This window comes from Rattus norvegicus, chromosome 17, assembly GCF_036323735.1.
Source record: "Rattus norvegicus strain BN/NHsdMcwi chromosome 17, GRCr8, whole genome shotgun sequence".
In the NCBI taxonomy this organism is placed as follows: domain Eukaryota; kingdom Metazoa; phylum Chordata; class Mammalia; order Rodentia; family Muridae; genus Rattus; species Rattus norvegicus.
This window is the reverse complement of record NC_086035.1, coordinates 33,837,361-33,862,578: the sequence shown is the minus strand read 5'-3', so window position 1 is coordinate 33,862,578 and position 25,218 is coordinate 33,837,361. Positions and strand designations below refer to the sequence as shown.

The window sequence follows — 25,218 nt, the reverse complement described above, 5'->3', positions numbered from 1 at the left end:
GTGATACATCTATAATGTAACCCCTACACTTAAGGTTCAGGACACAGAAATGGGGTTGGAAAAACCTTTCCAAAGGCAGAGGCAGAGGGTTAAGATGCTTGTAGCTAGATGGTGTCATTTAGACATGGGAAGGAAGATGTACCATGAAATCTCAACAATGTGGCTGCCTAAAAACACCTTCACAATACCGGCTGACATACCGGCATGGATGGAGGAAATCTCACAAGACCCCGATGAAGAGCCTCAGGAGAGTAGCAGCTGCTGGCAGAGGAGAATCAGTCTTCTCCATGGATGAGCCTCCTGATAAGTTACTCAGCCCCAAGCAGTCAGCCCTACCTAAACACATCTGCACATGAACAACACTAGATGGAATGTATACTAAATAATAATTAAAGAGGGAGAGGTCATGAACTTGGGGGGGTGATATGGACACAGGAGGAGTTGGAGGGGTAGAGGGAGGTGTAGAAATGATGTGAATATGACACGCATGTAGGAAATTCTCAAAAAAATGAAATAAAATGAAACAAAACTGTCTTTTAGTTCTAGCCATACAAAGAGCATTTGAACAATGCTGCTTTTGATCAAACCAAAAACAAATTTATAATGGTTATATATAAAAGAGAGAATATTTGAAATATAATTTTTTTCAACTCAGTACTCAGAATTATTTGAATTGCTCAAAATTAGTAGCTATGAACTATAATCTATTTTACCCAACATGTAAGGAACACAAAGAAAAAGAAATTTAAAAGCAACCAGAACCCACAGCGGCAGGCTAAGCCACGTGGGTGGTGAAGTGAACAAAGCAAGGCTGTATCTTCACATTTCTTGTCTCTTCAGTATCTGTCCCCGTTGGTTGCCATCTTTTCATGCTCAGTAAACGACCTACTGCACAGGCAGAGGACCCGGGTAAAGAAGCTGAAGGGGGCAGCACACCTCTCTAAGCCTGCATTAGGGGGGCACAAACAGGTGAATCCCTGAAGCTCCCTGGCCAGCCAGCATAGTGAAAACATGGCTTTCAGGTTCTGTGAGAGACCGGCGGCAGAAAGATAAAGGTTGAAAGGAATTAAGATATCTGACAGCAACTTCTGGCTACCACACTCGTGTGTACCCATGTCCACGTGCACCTGCATACACAGTTGCACAGATCCACACTAACAAGTGTAACTTACCACCACTCCTTATGTGTGTATAGCACTGTGGTTGCAAAATTTCCATGTTACACAATACGTTTAAAGGCCAGCAGCAGCTTTAAAGCTGACCGTAGCCCCTCAAAACCCAGCAGTGTGTCAGGTGTAATGGTCCAATCTCTGGGTTTCTTTTCAGACCACTTGTCTGTCCTGTCCTGAGCCTCACTACTGTGACTCTGATCTCTTAGATTCTGGAAACAGGGGCTACATTATCAAGGCACCTTCGATGGTGACTTAAACCCTGTAAGTGGTCCAAATTTAACATTTGGAACTCATCTGGACTTTGGCTTTCTGCTGTGATACGTTATAAATCACAGCACTGATCCTTTTCCCAATTCAAAACTTAGCAACGTGGATCTGCTTATGTCACAGAGTGCAGGGCACCCACCCATCCAAATCTCATGGCAATCCTCAAGTGTCATCAGCCTCACTTCCAACCCCTAGTGAAGATAATGAGCCTAGTAGTTTTTCCACCCAGGAAAGTCTAGTAAAACCATACGATTTACTAAACTGGGATTCCGACTACTAAGCAAGGCTTTTGTTGAAGAGGTGTCAGGGCGACAGCATGGCAGCACGGAAGTTCCTAGACTGAAACCTATAATCTAAGTTTTAACATTTGCTGCAAAGCTTCAATGTTCTCAAGCATGGAGCTTGTGTCCCTATGCAGATGGCCATTAGAGCAATGGGTCTGCTTTGCCAGACAATGGTGTATCAGACTGAGTGAGAATTGCCACAGGGCAGGTTCTCAAATGACCTATGAATTCTTGAAGACAGAACTATCGAAGAGAAACAGTAAGCTCAGTTGCTAGCATCAACCCACTGTGACAGACAAGTACTAAGTAAGACACGCTGAGAAAAGCGGTACCTTTTCTTTTTACCATACTGTTTACTGCTGTGCAAAAGGCTATAAAGCGTGGAAATTAAGTTTGGAAATTAAGTCTTAGATTTGTAGCTAGACAAACAAAATGAGGTAAAGTGTGGGGGGAAAATCCCTAACACTTTCCACAGTACTTCAGAAGCTTAAGTTCCACAGGTTCACTAGATACAAAATTACTACAAAATACACATGTATACTCTTTCACTACCTGGAAGGGACTATGCAGAGTGCAGGGACACACCCTTCATCACTGGTCAGACAGGAGCAGTGGTGCTCTGGAAATGCTCAGCATGTGTTTATAAACCTGGAACATAAGAGCATAGGAACTAACAGATTTCTGGATGAGATTCCCTGAGAGATCAGAAAGCCTGGGACTAATGAAGTGAACAGAGACACTGTGTAGGGAGAGAAAGAACTGAGAGGAAGAATTGCTTATCTCACATCCCTCCTGACTTCCACTGGTTGGTCCCTCTGGGACCACTGAATGTGGTATCCAATGCTACGCCACAACACAAGATGTCAACAACAACAGCCTTCAAGATCAGAAGTCCATTCCAGGGGCTGATTAGTAAACACGCTCAGAGCTAGCATCAGTAAACAGTAAGAACAACTACTATAATGAAATGAAATTCATTAGGTATGTTCAAACCAAGTTCATACAACTTTACAGCTAAGACTATCTTGTTGATGAGCCTTGACAAATGCTAGGAAGCCAACCTGCTTGGAAATGGCTTAAAAAAAAAAAAAAAAGACACACTGTCCTGCCCTTTCCTATGAAGGAACCAAACAGCTGGTGAGGAAAATACTTTGTATCCCTTAATAAGAAATGGCTTATCTGGGTGAGATGGAGGGAAAGGAAGATGTTCTTATCTCAGGTGGCTGTGACTAGGGAGTTAGGGTGACACTCCCTGTTAACCACAACTTCAACCAAACACATGGTTCTGCTTCTGGGCATTGTCTCACTGACTTTAAGACTGAAGTCTACGACAACCAGAAAGGTATATGCAGAGAAGGCTTAAAGAAGCTTAACACTCTAGAGCAGAAAGTAAAGGTCTAGAAAGCAAGAGAAACTCTGGGAGAGAGGGTCTTCAGAAAAGGGAGATTAGCACATGGAAGGGGCCCATGAAAGGTAAAAACCCATTGGGCAGTCTTTCTAGGAGCTTCCTTTAGGACTTGGGAGAGAAACTAGACAAAGACCGAGGTGACTTCTAGTGAGATTGGCTTGGTTCTGGGTTAACTATAAGCCTAGCCAATTAGGGCAGCTCTGCCATGTATATTTCTCTGGGCCAGCCACTTTCTGAACTGCTAACTCAGTCAGGGGAAGCCCTCCCACTCTTAGCCCCACTATGGGTCTCTGACTTGCTTTGCTAGCTGCTGTCCTTGACTGCCTGCTAGTTATTCATCCTGGCTGGTACTGCAGTGCTCAACCCTCCCTGTAGGTGTTGCTAGTCTTAGAGGATGTCTGGGTTTGAGCCATTAATTACACTGTTCTCACATTTACATCATCAGCTTGTAGTTCATCACATTTCTTTTTCCTTAATTAACTGTCAATGGAGAGTTAACTCTTCTCATAGCTACAAGATGTAGCTGTAGTTGTTCTTGGCTGTCTCATGTTTAACTCCTTGTCTATGGGGTAGTGGTCTTCCTTGACTAGGTGGGAGATAAATGTTATAAGTCATTCTTACTTGCTGTTTACTCTACAGTAAACCATATTATTAGATGCATTAGAAGCAGGAACACATGAAGGGATACAGGATGTTGCTTATGCTGCCTGCAGGTTGGGAGTTGGGGTAGGGGTGGGGGAGCTCTGTGAGAGCTAGCCAGCACTAACCTGTCCTTTCTCTTTCACAGTCAGCTTGGCTATCTCATACCCGGCCACAAGGCCTCCTCATTTACCTTCCTCAGTGTTCCTGGCCTGGCTGGCTGTTTTAATCTTCACATCTCCTTTAATCTAATGTTTGTTCTCACTATAACGGTGGAGTGGAGGTGTAGCTGTATGGTGGAAAACCTATGTGTGGGGCAAGTTTCCCAGTATACATCCAGTGGAAGGGACGGAAGGGAAAGGAGGGAGAGAGACATCTTTATAGTTGAGTTATATCTTCTCAAGTATTACTAATTAAAAAAATCAGGAAACAAAATGAGCAGTGGGTGAGACAACTCAGTGGGTAAAAGGACTTGCTGATGCATTCAAGCCACAGAAGCCAAGAGAAGTTGGACGTGCTGCTACTCATCTGTAATCCTAGCACTTGTAGTAAGACGGAAGGATGGCACCTGGAAACTTTTGGGACAGAGAGCCTGGAGTATGTAGTGTGGCAGAAACAAGGAAGACCCTACTTCAGAAACCCAAAACCCTGTTGGAAGAAGGGAGTGTTGTTCTAAAAATTCTGCTGACTTCTGCATGTGTATCAGGGTACACACGCTCTCCACTCATGCAAACAGACTAAAATAGAAAGAAAATAATAGATCATGGCACAAATCAGTGGTTATAAATCATCAGATGAAACTTCACAATGAACCTTTAAAAGGATGGTCCAAAGGACACTTCAATTCAATTTTCAATCTTAATATCACAAACAGAGAGACTAGCAATACCCCTGAATACTATGGAGCTTCCTTTGTAAATGAACTTACAAGGAAACAGAAATTAACCTCACACTCTGCTTTTTCATTTATGGGAAACACAAAAGACATATAAAAGCATGGGGGAAGCAATCCTAAAACCCAGAAGAACTTCAGAAAATCCGAACAACGAAGAACCTAACTTATCCGATAATAAACTGGAAAGCGAGACCCTAGAGAGTTAAACCAAACCAATCAACTAACCAACCATGAAACAAGAAAAGGGGATACATCAACCAAAGCAGTGCAGAGATCTGGGGAACCCTGAGCAAACTTTCTGTGCAATAAGCATCCAGAATTTGAACACTGACAGGATATTTGGTGAAATTAAGGAATTACTATTAACTTTTTTCTAAGTTTTATAATGGTATTATGATTGATCATGCTTCTTTAGGAAAAATTAGTCCTTGTGTGATTTGCATATAGATGACATGATCTGGGATTTACTTCAAAATAAGAGGTCTTAGAAGCAGTAGGAGTTCCAGGAGTGCAGACAAAATACACAGGGCCAGAACTGAAGACTGCTGGAGTTGGCCAACAGGTCAATCACGACTTGTTATTCTGTTCTACTCTGGTTAGTGTCTGAAATTTCCTATATTAAAAATGAGTTAGGTTTGCACAATAGGACATTCGTTACCCTGATGCCAAGCTGCATAGTTTACAGCTATCAATTTAAAACATAACAAATACTTCAGCAGATAAGACATGCAAAAGAGAAATATGCAAGCTACAGTCCACCTCAAGGTTAATCAATTTCACATTGAAGATGAGTAAGGCCAAAATTAAGCTTTATTGAAAAATGCTTGGCAAACAAAGAAATTATAACCAAATGTCTAAAGCCTTGTACAAGTGGTTTTGTGGCATTGACTATAATATATTAAACTGTTTGTAAAAAGGAGACAAGGCCCTTTTTACAAAAGTGAAAAACAAAGCGAGCTTACATAATGAACCTGTGACTTAGAAAGTTGAACAACCAGGCTTATCCTCCTTCAGAAAACTGAAAATTGCTTTTTTTCCCCTTTTTTTTGCTTATGAGCAGATCAAATATAGGGCCACTAAAATGTCTTTACAAAACTTCTCAAGTGAAATCAAGAATAGTCCTAGGACTTAGGAAAGCTTTTCCTCCAGAGTTCAGGGCAGAAAAGGATAAGACCCACCCAGCAGGCACATTTCCATCTGAAGCAGTATTCGCACTGAGCTGAGCTGCTGACAGTAGGAGTCCAGGAGCCTAGGAGGACTGCACCCTGAACCAGCACATGTTCCATGTCCAGAGAAGAAACAAGTTACGAAAAGCACCCGAGCATATAACATATGATCTATATAGGCTCAAAGAATTATGAGAAGGGGTCTGGGCAGGTAATGCTGCCTTTAGGAAATCCTTAGTGCTAAGTGAATTATAAATGTCCTGATACTTCGTAACATGGATGCTATGTTTGTCACAGCTATGTCATTAATCAACAACATTCCGTTCTTTGACATTCACTGAATAAGAGTGGTTGGTTCTATCTCATATTCTGTTCAAAGTATCTACTCATCTAAAAACTCAAGTGTAAACTGGCATTTGACTGCTGTTTATCTTCCCATTGTACTTCGTTGGAGGAACCTTTGTCAGAGTGTTTCTCATCAACCAATCCACGAATTGCTGAAAGAGTCTGTTGGAGAATGCATACTGTGAATCAGGTTCTGGGTAGGGTAAAACAAGTCCAGGTGGGGCAAAGAGGCAGGGAACAGCAGGAGAGAAGTCCTGAGCTAGGTTCAAGCAGCTGAAAGGGCATTCTGGACCTGTGGAGAGGCCTCAGCTGAGGCTGGCAGGGCAGTGGGAAGTCCAGTGGAGAGAACACTGTTTGAGGACCTCTGAGAAAGAATGCTGTGCACAGGGACTGGTAATAACTGCACAACTGGGTGATGATTACAACAATAGCTTATATTAAGAGCGGCATGGAGTCAGCTCATGATCAGTGCTGAAACTGTGTATGTCCTTGAGACAAGGGGACCCCTCTGGAAACTTCCAAATATCTCAGGCTATTACCAGGCTATTGGTTGCTCTCCATAAACTGATAGTAAAACCCTATTGCTGGTGATATCACTTTTATATCTCACTGAACAGGGAGAAGTCAAGCTGGTGTCTAACTAGAGCCATGACTCCTATAGACCAGTGTTCATGAGATTAGAAGATACTTTGCACACTACCAGAGGAAAAGGGTAAATACCAACCCATGTACAAAAACCCCTTTAATCTACAATGGTGACTGCCTGTGTGACACGCTGATAGAACAGTGGCACAAATGTGATCAGACTGATCAGATTTAAAGCCCACTCCATGAGATGGAATCCACTGCTCAGGCAGTCACAAACCTGACACTGGATGGACCATGGACACAGGGAAAAACCAAATACCACTGTTCCGTTAAAGGAACAAAGCAATAAGATGACATTCCGCTATATCCACAGATCAGTGCCTTGCTCAGCCGTCATCAGAAAAGCTTCCCTTCGCAGCAGAAGGGAATAAGTACAGAGACTCACAACTGGACAATGTGCAGAGAGTAAGTCGTTTTGGAACACTCAGTCCTAAATGGGATGTTGTAATCAAGCCTCTCCCCTCAGGGCTCAGGGAACTATGTGGAAGAGGGGATGGAAAGATTGTGGGAGCCAGAGGGGATGGTGATTCCAAGGAAACGGAGTCTTCCAGACACAACAGGACTGATGCACATGAACTCAGAGACTATGTTCCGGTGCTAAGAAGGGAAAACGGACATGGACCCTTTTCTAAGAAATGGTCTCCAATTAACATCTGCCTGCAAAGAAAACCTCTTTTTCTCCAAAGGAGCCTCACAGGGAGAGAGGGCTGGGGCCTGGGAATGGGTATAATGAGTCTCCCCAGGTAGAAGCAGAGGGGGCTGACTGCTGGGTTCCATTGTCTAGAAAACCAGAAGGTAATAAGGGAGAAAAACTTTCAAAGTTAATTTATAGTTTAAAAGCCATCTTTACAACTGATCCATTTGTAGTATTAACAGAAGTATTTCACTTGTTTAGGAATTAACACTGAAACATTTTTCTGAAATGAATGCTTTGTTAGCACAGTTTTATTTGCTGACATCAATGAGACCTTTTTTGTACACCCTGTAAGGATATTAGTCACCCATTCCTTATGCATATTGACAGAAATTAATACAGCACTACAGTGTTTCAGTAATTACAAATAGTATTAACTCACACGACAATCATTTGGAAAGGTAGGTTAATGAATGCCTTATAAGTTATAAGTTAGCCTTTTCTCCCACTTCCTTCACTGGTGCAAGGATGCAGGCTTTGTCCTCTCTGAAGGACGCAGGTACACAGTGTGCTGCAGTCACCACACTTGATCTGAGGCTCCCAACCTTACTCTTTATAAACCACCCGATTGGAGGCATTTTCTTACAGCAGCACAGAGGAATGAGAGCACAGAGGAAAATGCAGAGCCACAAATGTTTATTTTAATGATTAATAGTTAGGGAACAATAGCAAGGTTATCTTTAATGTTCAAGTTTTTCAAAACAAATACAAAATGCAATTTTTCCTTATTTTCATTCTTCTAGCATATTTTCTTCTCTAGACATTCAAATTGGAACCTGAGCTCCAAGAGATTCATGTTACAAGATACAATAGATATCTGAATGGTGCTATGTCTCACACAGCTCAGTGAAAATATGTCAGACAGATCCCAATGGTAGAGAGCTGAAGGAACAGCTCAAGTTGCTCTTGGGAAAGCAAACACAGACATGGAAGAGCTGTGGACTTCCTATGTCACATCAATGGTGCACACATGCTCTGCCTGAGACTTATGAATCACTCTCATGCACCATCCCAGCCACAGACATCCAAGAACAGCTGGGTCACGAGTCAGGGCACTATGGGCTATGTCTGACCAGCCTGAGGAGTGCTCCAGACTACAATCATCGACTTTCACTGACGCGTGATCTCAGAGTGGCAATAGACGTTTCACGCCATCATATCTGTGAATGCTCATCGGGAATCTACATATCATTACATTACAAATATAAAGCACTTGAATTAAAAGTCAATTATGTGCTTAACTTGGATAAAAATGGTTGAGTTTAAATTCATTTATTAAATACTTTAAAGAAGGTTAATAACTTTAAGTTTATATGCATTATAGATAAATAGCTTTAAAGAAGTACTTAAAAGAAAATTAAAGGAAGTCTTTTCTTGAGATTCGCTTCAAAGACCTGAATTTGCAGGTTGCAAGGAGAGACATTTTCAATTTTTCTAAAATTCATAAAATGTAAAGCATCACATAATCACAAATAACAGAACACCTAAAATCTTAAAACAGTCAGGGGTGTGATGTAGAACTAGCAAAAATAACCTTAGTAACACATGTACCAATAAAAAGGTAGATAACTATCTGACAGCTTGAAAAACATAGCTCGATTTTAACAAATTTCTTCTTAAATCATAATACTAGTCAACTGTATTTTTAAAGTTACTGAACATAGTACTGGAAACAAAATTTACTGCTAACTTCTGTATGAGCCATTAGTTACCTATGTGGTTTGTACTATTCAGTTTCTAGAGATTAAAAACTCTAAAAATACTATTAAGTTGCTGACTGAAATATTTTAGAATGGTTATGTCAATTCTGCTGGATCACTTAACACGAGATCCCAGCTTATAAGAAACTAATACTCACTAAATGACTAGGGAAGATGGAGGTTCAGCTGTAATCAAGTCAAAACTGCACAAACAACAGAATTAAATAAGGTAACAAGTAAAAAAATGCAGGGCTTCTCAGAACATTTGCAATGTGAGAAATGCAGTGTTGACAGTGCCAGTTATTTACAAAAGGAGGTTTACCTTACAGTTAAGGTCAAACTAGGTAAAGAGGTCGGATGCCACCCAGTCAGCACAGTCTTAATGCTGAAAAGTCCAAGGCTACTATTATCAAGATAAATCTTACGATTTACACTCTAATCCTAACCTTGTGGGTTAGGTTTAGACTTGGGTGTCATGGTTGAAAGAATCTGAAGATAACAGAGAACTCAGACTTTCATTACCTGAGCTAAAGGGAGAGGGTGTGGACCTGTGAAGTCCTGCTGTCTGAGTGAATTGAAGAGACTCTTCACCCGGCACCACCATTCCCACACCTCTTCCACTCTGGCTAACTACACCTCAGTGTTGTCAGAGGATCCCTGACACATGGAAGTGGCCAGCTGACACTGCACCCAAGACACTGGGACCTCACAGTTCTTTCTGGGGAGGTAGACTTCACAAGGTGCTTGTGCCAGTCTCAAAGATGGCCCTAGAGAGGGAAGTGCAGCAAGAACCTGGTTCCCTGCAACAGAGAAGGCAGTGATCACTGCCATGAAGCTCTACTGTTTGCCCTGAGAAGCAACCGTGGTCAGAAAGCCCAGGAAAAATAAGCCCTCCTCTGCAGCACTGAAAATTGCTACTGTTCTATAGGGACAATGACTCTCTCCATGAAAACAGACATGAACCCAACAACAGAGACTCAGTTGCACCATGAGCCATATAAACAAAGAATCCAGAAAAGCAGACACATGAAGCAAAACCACAGGACAAAGGCTAAGATATAAATTTCCAAAACTAAAACAGCTTGACTTTCAACACAGGTCTAAAAAATACTCACTGGCTAAAAAGGCAAGCCTTTCCACAAAATGATGCTGGACGGTTATATTCAGAAGAATAAGACTAGATTCCTATTGTTATTCATTGTACACGAATCAATTCATAATAGATTAAAAGAAAAAACCTTCCATGTGAAACTTTGAAAACTTGGAGCATATTAGAGAGAATCACAGGAAAAACATTTCAAAATATTGACAGCAATATTTTGATGATAGGACTTTATACGAGGAAGAACTACCAGGAGGGACTCCATCAAGTGCAAAAGCTTCTGAATAGCAAAGGAGAACAATCAGGACAGTGAAGAGACAGCCCACAGAACCGGAGACACAGGGATGGGGAGACACAGCTCTTTACCTGATATAGAATACACACACACACACACACACACACACACACACACATACACACACACACACACACACACACCATGGTCAGCAATTATATGAAAACATATTCAAGATGCTAAGCTATTAAAGAAATGCAAATAAACACTATATTGAGATTTCACTTAACCCCAGCCACAATGATCATCCAGAAAAGGACATCAACAAATGTTAGAGAGGATTGGGGTGTTAATTAGCTCAGTAATACAGAAATCAGGGTGGAGGCACTGTTGTGTGATCCAGCTACTCTATTCCTGAGTGGACATCTGAGGAAATCTAATTCTACTCCCACACGTACTTGTAGAGCCACATTTACTGTGGAGTTATTTTTGTACAGCTCAAGCTATGGAATCAGCCTGGGTAACAGTAAGCAAGAATAAAGAAAGTATTTTTTGTTGAAGATGCTTTCTTTATTCCAGTGTGTATTTCTGGCTTCTTTATCAAAAAAAATCAGGTGTCCACAGTTGAATTTATATCTGGGCCTTCAATTTGACTCTATTGATCAATGAGTCTGTTTCTGTGCTACTAACATGTGGTTTTTGCTACTATAGTTCTGCTGTATTACTTGAGATCAAGGATGGTTATACCTTTAGCAGTTATTTTATTCTACAGGCTTGTTTTAGCTATCCTGGGGTTTTGTTTTTCAGTATGAAGCTGGGTATTGTCCTTTCAAGGTCGTAAAGAATTGTGTTGGGATTTTGATGGGGATTGCACCGTAGCTTGCTTTTGGTAAGATGACACTTTTTACTCTGCTAATCACACTGACCCATGTGCATGGGAGGTCTTTCCATCTTCTGACATCAATTTCTTTCTTTAAGTTTTTGTTATACAAGTCTTTCACTTGCTTGGTTAGAGTTAGCCAAAGATATTGTATATTATCTGTGGCTATTGTGAAAGATATTGTTTCCCTGACTTCTTCCTCAGCCCATTTGTCATTTATACACAGAAGTAGAAGTGACTCTTTTTTTTTTTTTTTTAATTTTTGGTTAATCTTGTTACTTTGCTGAAAGAGTTTATCAGTTGTAGGAACTCCCTAGTGGAATTTTTAGGGTCATTTATGCATATTATCATATCATCTGGAAATGATGATACCTTGACTTTCCTTTCTAGTGTGTATTCTCCTGAGATCCTTCAGTTGTCTTATTGCTCTAACTAAAACTTCAAGTATACTACTGAATAGATACGGAGAAAGTGGATATTCTTGTCTTGTTCCTGATTTTCATGGAGTTGGTTTGAGTTATTCTTCATTTAATTTGATGTTGGCTCTTGGCTTGCTATAGACTGCCTTTATTATGTTTATTCCTCATCTCTCCAGGGATTTTTATCATGAAGGGGTAGCTTTTTCTGCATCTAATGAGATCATCATGGTATTTTTTTTCTTTCAGTTTGTTTATATGGTGGATTATATTTAATGTTTTTGTAAGTTGCATCTCTGCATCTCTGGAATAAAGCCTACTTGACCATGGTGGATGATCTTTTTCGTGTCTTTTAGTTAGTTTTAATAAGAATTTGACTATCTTGATTTCCTCAGAGAGTCTCATTAATTCTTTGTATTGTTCTATTTGTTCATAGCTTATTGGTTTTAATCTCAGTTGACTATTTCTTGCCATCTACTCCTCTTGAGTATGCCTATTTCTTTTTGTTCTAGAGCATTCAGCTGCTCGTGTGAGATCTATCTGGTTGTTGTATGCAGGCACGTAGGGCTATGGCACCACGTTCCTTTCACTGTGTTCCATATGTCTAGGGATGCTGTGCCTTCATTTCCATTGGATTCTAGAAAGTCTTTAATTCTTTATTTCTGTCTTGATCCATTTTTCATTCAGCAGAAAGCTGCTCAGTTTCCACGAGTTTGTAAGCTCTGTGCTGTTTTTGTTATTGCTATCAAGCGTTAGTCTACGGTGCTCTAACAAAATACTGGGGTTATTTCATCATCTGTTGAGACTTTCTTTGTACCTGAGTATGTGGTCAGTTTTGGAGAAAGTTCTATGAGGTGCTGAGAAGTATATTCTTTTGTGTTTGGGTGAAATGTTAAATAAATATCTACTGAGTCCATTTTTAGCACTTCCCATAAACTCAAGTCCAAGTAGATCAGTGGCCTCACATAAAACCGACACAGTGAACCTGACACAATAAAAAGTTGAGGAACAGCCTTGAATGAACTGGCACAAGGAAACATGTTGGGGTACACTATGTGAAGGTGTGTCTTTGTACTGTCAGTTGTTGACTGCTGTATTGGCAGAGAGCAGAAGTCCAAGGTAGAGAGAGGGTCTCTGGGAGAAGACGGCAGGTGCAGAAGATTTGCCAGTGGAGTATGGTGGGGTACAGAGACAAAAACTCTGGCCATGTGGAGGGTAGTAGGCTAGTTAGTTAGGTTAAGTTTAGATAGCTGGCTAGGACATTGCCCTAGGTAAAAGCCTACACATTAATATATTAAAAAGAGTTGGTGTCATTATTTATATAGCTGGTGGTCCTCGAAAATCCTACCATAGAGACAACTTTTTGAAACAAAACTAATAGCACTAAGATTAGCAATTAATAAATGGGACTTCCTGAAACTAGAAAGCCTCTGTAAGGCAAAGGACACCACCCGTCAGACAAAGTGGCAGCCTACAAAATGAAAAAAAAAAAGTCTACCAACTCCACATCTGATAGAAGTCTAACATCTGAAATATATTAAAAAATCTCAAGAGACTAAATATCCAAAATTCAAATAATCTAATTAAAATATGGGGTACAGATCTACACAGAGAATTCTCAACAAAAGAATCTTAAATGGCTGAGAAACACTTAAATGTTCAACATCCTTAGCTACAAGAAAAAAGCAAATCAAAACAACTCTGAGATTCCATCTTGCTCCCCTCAAAATAGCTAAAATCAAAAGCTCAAGTGATAGCTCCTGCTGGCAAGGACGTGGAGCAACGAGAAGACTCCTCTACTGCTTGTGGAAGTGCAAGCCTGACAGACATTATGGAAATCAATATAGTGGTTCCTCAGAAAATTGGGAATCCATTTACTTCCAGACCCAGCAATAGCAGTCCTGGGCATATATCTGAAGGACACTCCATCCTACTGTAAGGACACGTGCTCAGCTATGTTCATAGAAGCTTTATTTGTAATAGCCAGAAACTAGAAACAACCTAGATGTCCCTCGACAAAAGAACGGATAAGGAAGATGTGGTTCATTTACATAAGGTAGTATCACTCAGCTGTTAAAAATGACATCACAAAATTTGCAGACGAATGAATGAACTAGAAAAAAACATCCTTAGTGAGGTAACCCAGACCCAGAAAGACAAGCATGGCATGTCTCACTTGTAAGTGGACAGTAACTATAAATAAAAGGATAATCATACTACAATGCACAGAGGCAGAGGCTAAGCAACAAAGAGGAAGTAAGCGGTGCTGCATGGGTCTCCCTGGGAAGAGGCACTGGAACAGATTTTGTGGGTGGAGTGGGTGTGGGTACAGATGGGAATAAGAGGATCAGGTAGATGGCTGTGGAGGAGACATGACTGGAACTGGAGGATCTTTCTTGGGTGAGGTAGAAGTCTAGTGCAATGGAAACGCCATGAAATCTATGAGGGTGACCCTAGCAAATACTCCTAGTAAAAGGGGACAAGGTACCTTGAACTGACCATCTTCTTTAACCAGCTTAGGCCTCAAGTCGAGGGGCTGGGACATGAACCCAGCCACAAATTCTTCGACAGACAGTTGGTCCTGCCTGCAGCATGTACTGGGACCAGAGCCTAGCATATTTGTCATTAAAGAGACCAGAGGAATTTCATCTGGTAACTGATAGGAGCAGATGCAGAGTCCCACAGCCAAACATTAGATAGAGCTCAGAGAGACCTGAGGAGGAGAGGGAGGAAGGATTCTAGGAGTCAGAGGGGTGAAGGACACCACAAGAACATGGTCCACAGAATCAACTGACCAGAATGGGGGGCGGATGTCAAGGAAATCAGGGATCCCAGGCCCTCTGCATACATGTTATGTTGTGTAGCTGGGTAATCTTGTGGGACTCCTAACAGTGGGGATAGGAACTGTCTCTGACTCTTTAGCCTGTTTTTGGGACCCTTTTCTTCTTACAGGGTTACCATGTCCAGCCTTGATGAGAGGTCATGTGCCTGGTCTTACTGTAGCTTGTTATGCTGACTTTGGTTGATGTTCCTGGGAGTCCTGCTTCTTTCTGAGGTAGAGAAAGGATGGATATGAGGGAAAGGTGAGGGGTGTGTGTGTGTGTGTGTGTGTGTGTGTGTGTGTGTGTGTGTGTGTGTTGGGGGGAAGACTGGAAGTAGGAGGAGGGGAAACTGCAATTGGGATGTAATATTTGAGAAAAGAATAAATTTTTAAAAAGGAAAAAATAGTTTAAAAATGATTTAAGCCAATAAGTAAAAATAACAAAGGACCTGTCTTTGATAAGAACAGAAAGGAATGAATATAAAGAAAAATAGCTTATATACATTTTGATTTACAGAAACCTATCTAGACTTACCTGCTGGAGGCAGACAGTCTTTCCAATCAAAATAGCCTGCATATATCCCAGTTTCCAAGGATCCAACAATAGGATCTGCTTTTAGCTCAATGTAATTTTCAAAGAGTCGTTGATCCAGTTCTTTCAGTGATGCCATACTAACCTACAACACAGGACATGGGGTTAAAATGCCAATTTAAGAGTGGAGAAAAAATAAAATAATGCAAGTATCTATTAAATTTTATAAAGAATTTTTCTACATAGTTCAGTTTTCTATATTATCTACGTCAGTAATAGAACTGTCAGTATTGCTATTTTACACAATAAGGAATAAGTCCCATCTATGGACTATAGGTCGTCTTTCAAAATCCTTCAAACTTCCTTTTCTGTAGAAAGATCTAACTGTCAGTATAAATATTCAATAGCCAATGAGCAACAATACAAAGGACACCAACTGCAGTTTCTACATCAGTGATGTCATTCAAAGGCATCCTGTTCTAATAGCCTGCCTCTAGCTACTCTGGCTTCTTCCAACCACATGTCTGCATGACTGAGATGTATCTTAGTGCTAAGCAATCTGTTTGTCCTACAGTCACTCCGTGAAGAAAACAGCTTTTGCTCTTTCATGGTTCAAATAATACATCAAAGATGCTACTAGAGAGTCCTGGTGTGAGTACTACAGGCCCAGATCTAGGCACAGTGCAGCACAGGTCAACTGTGGCTTCTACTGGCAGTATTGACAAAACAGACAACAGAGGTTGGTATCAGCCTTATAGGAGGGGCTTTGGTCTCGGTGACACTCAAGTGACTGCCATTTGACAACATCAGTGTGCTGCCTCAGGGTATGTGTAGTGAAACATGGTCACTCTTCTTTCGCATCCTTTACCTGAGGGACACAGGCTTCTTGAACACCAGAGCTGAACTTCAAGAAGCTGACAGGAAAGCGGAATGCTCATCTAACGAGTACGCCTGTGGGAACCAAAGCACCCACCAAGCAGTGGTGGGAGCAACAACAGAAACAGAATACAGCAAAAGGTCTTCAGAAGGGAGGTAGAGTAGAGCACAGAACATGCTTTTATGTCGACAGGATACATAATCTCCAAAGATATTGAATTGAAAGGCAGGCCGTCTTTTAAAGCACAAAGACACATGATAGAAATCTAAAGCTGAAGTTAGAAGTGGGAAGACAGACTAGCTCTAGGAGGCCTTATAATACAAACCGATAGAAATTTAAGTGGTATGTCCACTTAAGTTTTTCAGTTATGCAGACATGTGATTGGAAGAAGCCAGAGTAGCCATAGGATGCCTTTGGATGGCATCACTGATGTGGACACTACAGTGGTGTCCTTTGTATTGTTGGCTGAACAATAAGAGATTATAGACACAAGTTTAGACATAACAAATGAGAAAGCTAGAGAAGTATCCCTAACAAGCACCGAGAATTAATGATGAAGCTCAGTGAACAAAGACTTATAAGCTGGAGTGCTGTGGGACTAAGGTGAGGAGGTTTCAAGGCTGATGAGCTAACCATGATGTACAGCCAGGCACCGTCCCGGGGTGGGAAGGAAACATCCTATGATGGAAAGGCCATGATCTGTCCCACTTGGGGAACAAGGAAAAGTCATCATGTGCAGCTAGATACAGGGTGAGATATCTACGTTTGCAATGGCTCAGAAGGCAACAAGACTAGCAAGCTGGTTGACAAGAAGGTGTTCTATAGACAGGCAAGCCACAGCAAATGTTCTTTCAACAGAGCACAGAAGGCTGGCGCTGAGTGAGTGGTTGGCAGAACAAATGAGTGGAAAAGACGGATGAATCAAATGAGTTAATAGACAGCACTCTAAAGTCAGGGAGATGGATGACAGACAGTCCTCCGCAAACACCAGCAAGGGTATTTACATTTAGTTCTTCAAGCAGGGAGAGGTGCAGGAATATGGGAAGGAGGACGAACCATAGAGTCAGATTTGTTTCTGGAAGCTCACTAGATATTCTATGAAGGATGATTTGGATATTGAAAATAATAATAATGATGATGATGATTGATGATAGATGAAATTAGGCATCTACAAAGCAGGTTCTTGAAACACCACTGGGTCTGAAGAAATGAGGAGAAAGACCAGAATCTGGACAGGAGCAGCAATTCAAAGGAGTGGAAGATGGTCCAGAAGGGCTTAGGAAGACAAGTATGCAACCTAAACTGTCACAGGGATGCTGTCAAGAACAAAATCCCCATTAACATCAGTTGGTAGAATGCTTACCTAACATGCATTAGGTTCAGTCCCCAGCACTGCATAAAACTAGTTATATTGATGTATGCAGTAATCCCAACACTTTGAAGGTAAAGGCAGGAGGGTCAGAAAGTTCAAGGTCATCCTCAACTACATTTGAGTTGAGGACAAAAAAAGAAACGACAGCCACAAAAACAAATGAATGAATAAAGAAAAGGCTAGGTAAATGGACTCCTACACAGCCTTATAAAATAAGTCTGCTATTTGCAATGATAGAAATGAGACGAGAAGACACTGTATTTAGTGAAATAAGCCAGGCACAGGGAGATGAATACTGTGTGATCTCATCTATAGGTATAATAGGTATCTTTCTAATGTCATTTTCACAGACACAAAGCAGATAGTAGTCTAGCTATGGAGCGAGGACATGAAAAAAGGAGAAATTTGATAAAAGACACAAAATTTCAGACTGGAAGAATTTGTTTCAGGGAACAACTGCACGGAGTAACTAAGAATTATATGTTTTAGCTTTCAAAATTACTCAGAGAATACACTTTCAATGTTCTCACCACAAACATAGTTAATGAGCCAATGGAGATGCCAATTACCCTGACTGACCACATACACAGATCACAATGCCACATTGTACTCTATAACTATGCATAATTAGCATTTTCCATTTAAAACAGCTACATAAATCAATAGCGAAAATTCTGGCTAGTTGACTCAATGGTGACTGTCTATGGCAGGAAAAACATCGAAGCGAACCTTGACTTGGGGATTCAGTTCAGATGGTTTGAAATCCCATTGGAAATTTCTAGTGAAGATGTGTAGTAGGAAATGGGTATCAAGTCTAGGGATGAGGTGTAAGGTTTACGAATCTGGGCATCAAGGCATCAGTGGTAGATAAAGCTGTAGGGTAGATCTGGTCCTAAAGGAAACTGTCAGGACGCTGAAGGAAAAATCACATGGTCAGAGCGCACAATGCTATGGAGACGGAGCTTTCAGGGCTCAGACCCAGAGATTCCAGCTCGAGACCCTCACACCACTATCCTGGAGAATCAGCCATTTCACTCACTGGTTTCTATTTCATCACAGCTTTCTAAGGATGCAGAAGGCAGTCCAGGCTCTCTTATCTCTGAAACCATGTCCTGGGCCTGAACCTTACATCTTCTTTTCTGAAGTCTGTACCAGAGAATATGCTGTCAATCACAAATTCCTGACTTGACTAACTTGACTAATGTATATTCTATCCCATCACCACCTTCTCTCTGTCTGTCTCTTTGTCTGTGTCTCTGTCTGTCTGTCTGTCTGTCTGTCTCTCTGTGTCTGTGTCTGTCTCCCCCCCCCTCTCTCTGTCTCAGTACTGCTGAGCTAGTCTCAGTCCCCACTGTGTAGTTATTCATGTATCTTTTTGCCTTTCCCATTGATAAAAGGTATATGAGGCAACTACATAGGGTCAAATTTTTAGCTCAGTATTTAATAAGAGGGAACACATTTACTCAACTTATTTGTCTATAGAGCCTTAAACTCTAAAATGAATTAATTTACAAGTAATTTGTTGCACAAAACTAATTTAAGAAAGAGACCCAAGCACCTGCCCTGGCCCTGCCAGCCAAGGGTGGCCAGGAAAGAGACCCAGGCAAGTATCCACCATGGGTGCCACTATAATGAGTGAATATGTGACAGGGAGGTAAGAAAGATGGAGTATGCAGTGGAGACAGGAGAAAAAGTGAAGCCAAGGGAGAGGTCTGAACACTGTGGAGAAAGGTGGAATTAGCAAAGGGGTGAATGTGAAGACCTCATGCAACCATCTGAGGCTATGCCCCTCACCTGGACAGCCTGGGAGAGCTGGCTCTGGGGGTATGGGTTTGGGAGAGCTAGCCCTGTCCCTCACTGGCTGTAGCACTCAGGGTTAGGTTAGCCTGTGGCAGGTGGGAGAGCTGACCCTGGGGTTATGAGAACAGGAGAGCTGGCATTGGCCCTCGCCAGCTGTAGCACTCAGGAGAGCAAGGACCTGCACTTCACCTGGGCAGGACAGCAGAGCTCACCCTGGTGGCATGTGGGAGAGCTGGCCCTGTCCCTTGCCGGCTGTGGGATTGGGCGAGCTAGCTAGGGCAGAATTGAAGAGCTCGCCCTGGTGGTGTGGGTGCAGGAGAGCTGGTGTGTTGACCAACTTAGTTACTACTCAAGCCCAGATTTACTCCATCTATGAACTGCTAGAGCTCATGAAGGAGCCTGTCCAGCAGATCCAAACCTACAGGATCTCCACAACACAGGGCAACAAAAGAATATCAGAGAGGAGTCCTGGTGAGTATCCAAGATTGACAGGGTAGAAGAAGCCAGAGGCCTCAAACCAGGCCTTTCACGGATTACAACACACATTTGCAAGTAAAAATGTATGGACAAAAGGGTGTACCATGTGACACACCACAGCTTCCACAACAAGATGTTTTGTTGTTGTTTTAGTTTGGTTTGGTTTTCTTTGAGGTGGGGGGAGGAGTTGCAAGAGTGGAGAGATGATATGAAGAGATGGGGAGATGAGTGGGATTGGGGTGCATGATATGAAATGCACAAAGAATCAATAAAACATTAAAAGTATCTTCTAGGCAAAATTTAATGTAGTCTGATAAAAATGAGGAAGACGAAACAAGCAGAGCCTCGGATAACACAGCAGGAAGGAAACATGAATGCAGTCATTCCCATCAATAAACTCACATGGCTTCAAGATCTAAGAAGTATACTCGGTTAAGCTAAAAAGAATTAACTATATTCCATCTAATACCCATGGTTCAAGCAATAAGAAATACTTTAAATTGGTTGCTGGATATAAAGGATTTGCTTGCATTTGTGAAGAAAAGAAACTGTCCCCTCACCCTTATGAGTGAAATTTCTGGTTAGGAATAGTTCAATAATGCATTTAATACTTAATCAATGTCTGTATTCTCCAGTCAGGGAGAGTTTTTAATTATACAAATAGTAAATCAGTTGCATAACTTTGTTCCCTTAGATTGATTGCATCTAACATATGCTAAAAAAAGAAGTCCCTGGAATTACATTATTATAGCTGCCACAATAAAATAGCATGCTAAGGCTTATCCACCACACAGATCTGACACTCTCAACAAATGTCCTGAGGGATTTGAGCTGGGCCATATCTAGACTCCATCCTCAGAACATCCTCTGTGTCTCCCTTGGTCTCTAAATGTTTCCTAGCTCTCTCATCTACAACTCAGGCAATAAAAATGTAAAAGCAGTCATTTTCTAAAGGAAAAGGCATGCAAATTAAAGCACACAAATGCATATTTTACAATTAAAAATTAGTTGGGAAATGATGATCAAAACACCATGTGATCATGTTCCCCAAAGCAACATGGTTATTTATGTCCAGGAGCTTTCACATCTGGGGTCCCATGTGAAGTCAATTAGGGGAAGCTAATCAGTGTGGGGTAGTGATGTGATATGGGTCCACTGTGTGTGTATTGGGGGTGATCAGGGACACATCTAGATTTACTGTGGGAGTAAGGGGACAAGTCAGGAACAATCTGTCTTAATAAATACTTTGTCTAGGACATTAAAGATGATTCTGATTTCTCCTTTTCAAAAATATCATTAGGTCATTGAAGTGAACATTGTGGAGAGAAGCAATAAGCTGTGGGTCACATTGTGACATTTTCATCCTTCCACGAAGAGGTATTTTCTATGCTTTGTTTTTGGTTTTGTGTTTTTTTATTTTTATTTTTTTATTTTATTTTATTTTATTTTTTCAGAGCTGGGGACTGAACCCAGGGCCTTGCGCTTGCTAGGCAAGTGCTCTACCACTGAGCTAAATCCCCAACCCCTTGTTTTTTTATTTTTATTTTTATTATTTTGGGAGGTAGGTTACAAGAGTAAAGGGCAGATGTGCTGGGATGGGGAGATAAGTGGGACTGGAGAGGGTGATCTGAAACTCACAAAGAATCAATTAAAAGTCTGTGTGTGTGTGTGTGTGTGTGTGTGTGTGTGTGTGTGTGTGTGTGCGCGCGTGTGTGTGTGCACACACACACGCGCGCACACACATGTAATTAAGTCTTTTATAAATACAACAAGAAAATGGATGAGTAGGTGGAACTTTCTAGGCACACAGCACTTACTGCCTGTGACCCAGAAGCTACTGAGGCCTGTGAGTCCCTCAAGGGGCCTGCTTGAAGGTGGAATCTTACAGGGTAAGAGCACGTGGATATTCTTATCTAATGAATCACCATCAATGTCCCACAAGGTTAAAATGACACACATTAATCAATTAGTTTCATTTCCTTGGGTATATTATGAACTGTGAAAACTAAAGGCTATGAGTGACCTAATTTTTCTTCAGAGCAAGTGGTTTTTACTTGCTTGACACCATGAAAACACGCTTTGGCACACGGCACAAAATACAGCAGGCAGGTACGGCTGCGGTTCAAATCTTTACTCCACTCCTTCCAGCCACAACTGAATCATTTCTAGACATTCAAGAAATAATTTTTTAAAACTCATAATGTTAAGTGGTGAAAAAGTGAAGTGCTTATTCTGAGCTGTCCCCAGGTCCTCATATTGTCTTTCTCTGTGATTCAGACAAAGAAGTCAACCTTCCTTTACGTTACTTTAACTTTGCTTCTTAATAGCATAAAGTGAAGCAACATAATTTGTGCCTATTAGTTCACAAAACTCAAACACTGCTTCTTTCACACGCAGTTCTCAATGACATCACACATTTAATGATAAAGTTCTTCGTGTGGACATATAGTCACGTTACTATTTTATTGAATAAAAACAAAGCACTCCCCTCCCCGCACAGATCTTGTAATTATGAACATGAAAACTTTCTGGAAATAAACCAGACATTTGACCTCAAAGCCTCAAGTCACAACATTTATCAGCAGGATGATTAATCTTTACGAACGGCAGGAAAACAAGACAGAGCCACCCACTCTGACATTTTCATTTAAAAAAAAACCCATGTTAGTTTATGAACTGGAAGCATCATTTATAAAAAGTAGATCATCCACTGAGAGTAAACTCTGATTCTGTGATTAACAAGATGATTATCATCGTTCTTCTTTCTTCACTGAGAAAAGTGTGCTGGCATTAGACGGTGGCTCAGTTTTACCTAGAAATCTGATAAACTTTGTTCAGGAACTAGCCAACCTTTAGCAACAAGGCACTTCATTTTTTTTTTTCCTTTTCTGCTTATTTGAAAAACTATAAACAAGACATCGAACATTCTAAAGCATGAAACTGGCTCCACTGATCTGCATGCACATGCACATTTTTGCCTACATCCAGCAGGCGGAGCACAAAGCAAGCAAAAGTTCTAGTTAAGTCAGGAAGGAAGGGCCAGTAGGTAGAGAACAGGATGTGTTCACGAAGACTAGCAAAGGCAGGGCTGCAGTCAGGAAGAGAAGAGAGAAGAGGAGGAGGTTGGATCAGCAGGAAGTGATCCCTTGCAGTTAGGATCAGACTTGCTCTTAGCAATGTCTCAAAGCTTAGTATATCAGGAGTCAAATGGGGAAAGATTCTTAAAGATTTAGGTTCCACTTTTTTCTCCTGATTATCTTGACTAATATTTGAACAGTTCAGACAGGATAAAGCAAACCAGTTCAACCATGAGACATCTTTACTTCTGAGAAAATCAGTGTTACATTAACAATTTAAAGTGAGGAAGGAAATCATTCTTAGACGGGTAGGGTGAAGAGAGTGGGTCTAGGGCCTGGGGAACTGGAATGCAGGGGAGCCAAGGGTTTCTGAGACAATAATGTGGCAAAGCGCTGGACTTGCCTACTGACCACAAAGCACTTACCTGTGTTATTTTTTCTATTCCCTGGAAGTTGTGCTTTTCAAAATGTTCTGCTATGTTTAGGAAGGTGTGACGTTCTAAATAGCAGCAATTACTCAGGACTATCAAAAGCCTCTGCTCCTATAATTCAAACAGACCATAACGAGCTTAGATAGTACTAGTGAGTTTGAGATAACCCTGATCTTGTATTCAGTATAGTGATAGGCTTCTGCCCTTTAACATCAATATCCAATGTCTTGTTTTTCTTGGCTGTTTATTTCCTAAAATTAACACACAGAGAAACATAATACAATTTCACTAATTATTACTACATTTACACTAAGGATTTAAACAGGGATTTGGAGTAGATGCTCAACAGTGAATTCTTCTTGAGCATTCCGCTCAAGGTTCTGGGTTCTACATCTAATATCCTCCAAAGAAAAGAGTCAAATGTTTTATTTAACATTTTTGTACGCAAAGGCCACATAAGTTGATATTATGAATAACTACATAAAGCGTTGAAACTATTAGAAAATGGTTTACTAATCTTCCACAACCTGAATGAACATTTTAATCCAGTATGGATTAAATCTATCTATTATTATCTATCTGAAGGGCTCCTTGTTCCTTCCTTGGCCCAGAGTTCTGAGGCCAAGTCCCATCCCATGTTCATCCCAGTCTCCCCACAAGACGGGGGAGGGGAAGAATGCCTCCTGCTGTTACAGTCTTCAAGCCTCTGTCCACCTAAACAATTCCTTACAAAGTTACTAGGCTGTCACTGCAGTCTAATGAATACAGTGGCTTTTAACAGTTCAACAGAACTCTATCTGTAAATAAAATTCTAGGAATGGCCCCTGATCTGCTGCTGCTGTGGTTCACTTCAGGTCGGCCTGGGCCTGTGCTCCTATAGGTGGGAGGCATTCTCTGGAATGGTGACTCATCCAGGCCTTCAGTGGAGATCCCTGACTAAAATTAAGGCCAAACCACTTTCCAGGAACGGCTCTCACCCACACTTGGTTACTCTTTCTGTGTAGAATCAGAATAATTTACAGTTAAGTACTCCAGGGAAGAAAATGCAGAAAAACAGAGGTTCCTGCACTTTGAGGCATGAGGACTCAAGGATGAACTAGAGCCTCAGAGTGAATAACCAGGCAAATCTATCTTCTAGTAAGTATACTGAGCTCAGCCGATGCCCAGCATCCTCTCCCTTCTTCACTACAATTTTGTATCATTATTTCCAGTACAATGCAGTCTACTTACTGTCAGTTTTGGTCATCAACAGACATAAATAAAAGTCTAGAGTACCATTAAAATAACCCAGAAAAACAAAAGGCTGCTGCTGGTGGCCCTGAAATAACTTTTAGATAGGAAATGGAATATTAAAAAGGCCAGAGAAAGTCATACTCTATATGACATTATTTTTCCAAAGTGAATACATGGCAGAATGAGAGAGAAAATAAGCTAGTTGAGCATAGTGAGGCCGTCTTCCTTTCTGCTACCTTCTGCTATATGACACATTCCTCGTATAGTACATGAAGTAAATGGCTTTGCAGCAGCCACTCCAAACATGCTGAACACTTTAAATGTCTCAACTGGCTTCATTACCACTCTTTCATTTAGGGTTAAAACCTCCATTCTAGTTGATTGAGTATGCAAGTCTTTCCTGCCCTGTTCCCCAGCTCTCTTGACTTGGTTTTCCCCATTACAACATTTATGGAACCTCTTCAAAGGGGGAGCTACACTGTAATCTAAAGACTAACTCTTAGCCAGTACATTTTGTTCATATATGTTATATGAAGCATCATTTGAAATGAAAGTAGGAAGAAAACAGAATAACAATTAAATCTTAAGCTCGGATGGTTAACCTGAAGTTTGCTTATACCTTGTATAAAGACATATATTTGACATAATAGTCACTGTATATGAAGGAACGAGTCTTACGTAGAACCGCTCTTGTCCTCCTAGACAGCACCAGCAATGACCACTCTTGCCCTCAAAGCCCCCGCGGCT

At 41.1% G+C, this 25,218-nt stretch overlaps 1 protein-coding gene across 11 annotated transcripts in view; it reads right to left on the bottom strand.

The window, feature by feature from the left end:
• Window positions 1–25,218, bottom strand: part of Exoc2 (exocyst complex component 2) — a 191,953-nt gene that overhangs the window by 44,323 nt on the left and 122,412 nt on the right. For 10 of the 11 annotated variants that reach the window (XM_039095323.2, XM_039095327.2, XM_039095324.2 and 7 more), the window contains 2 exon segments: window positions 23,233–23,349; window positions 15,208–15,349 (listed from right to left, as the gene is read on the bottom strand). In XM_039095323.2, the coding sequence (XP_038951251.1) occupies window positions 15,208–15,349; window positions 23,233–23,349 (259 nt within the window). 11 annotated transcript variants of the gene reach the window in all.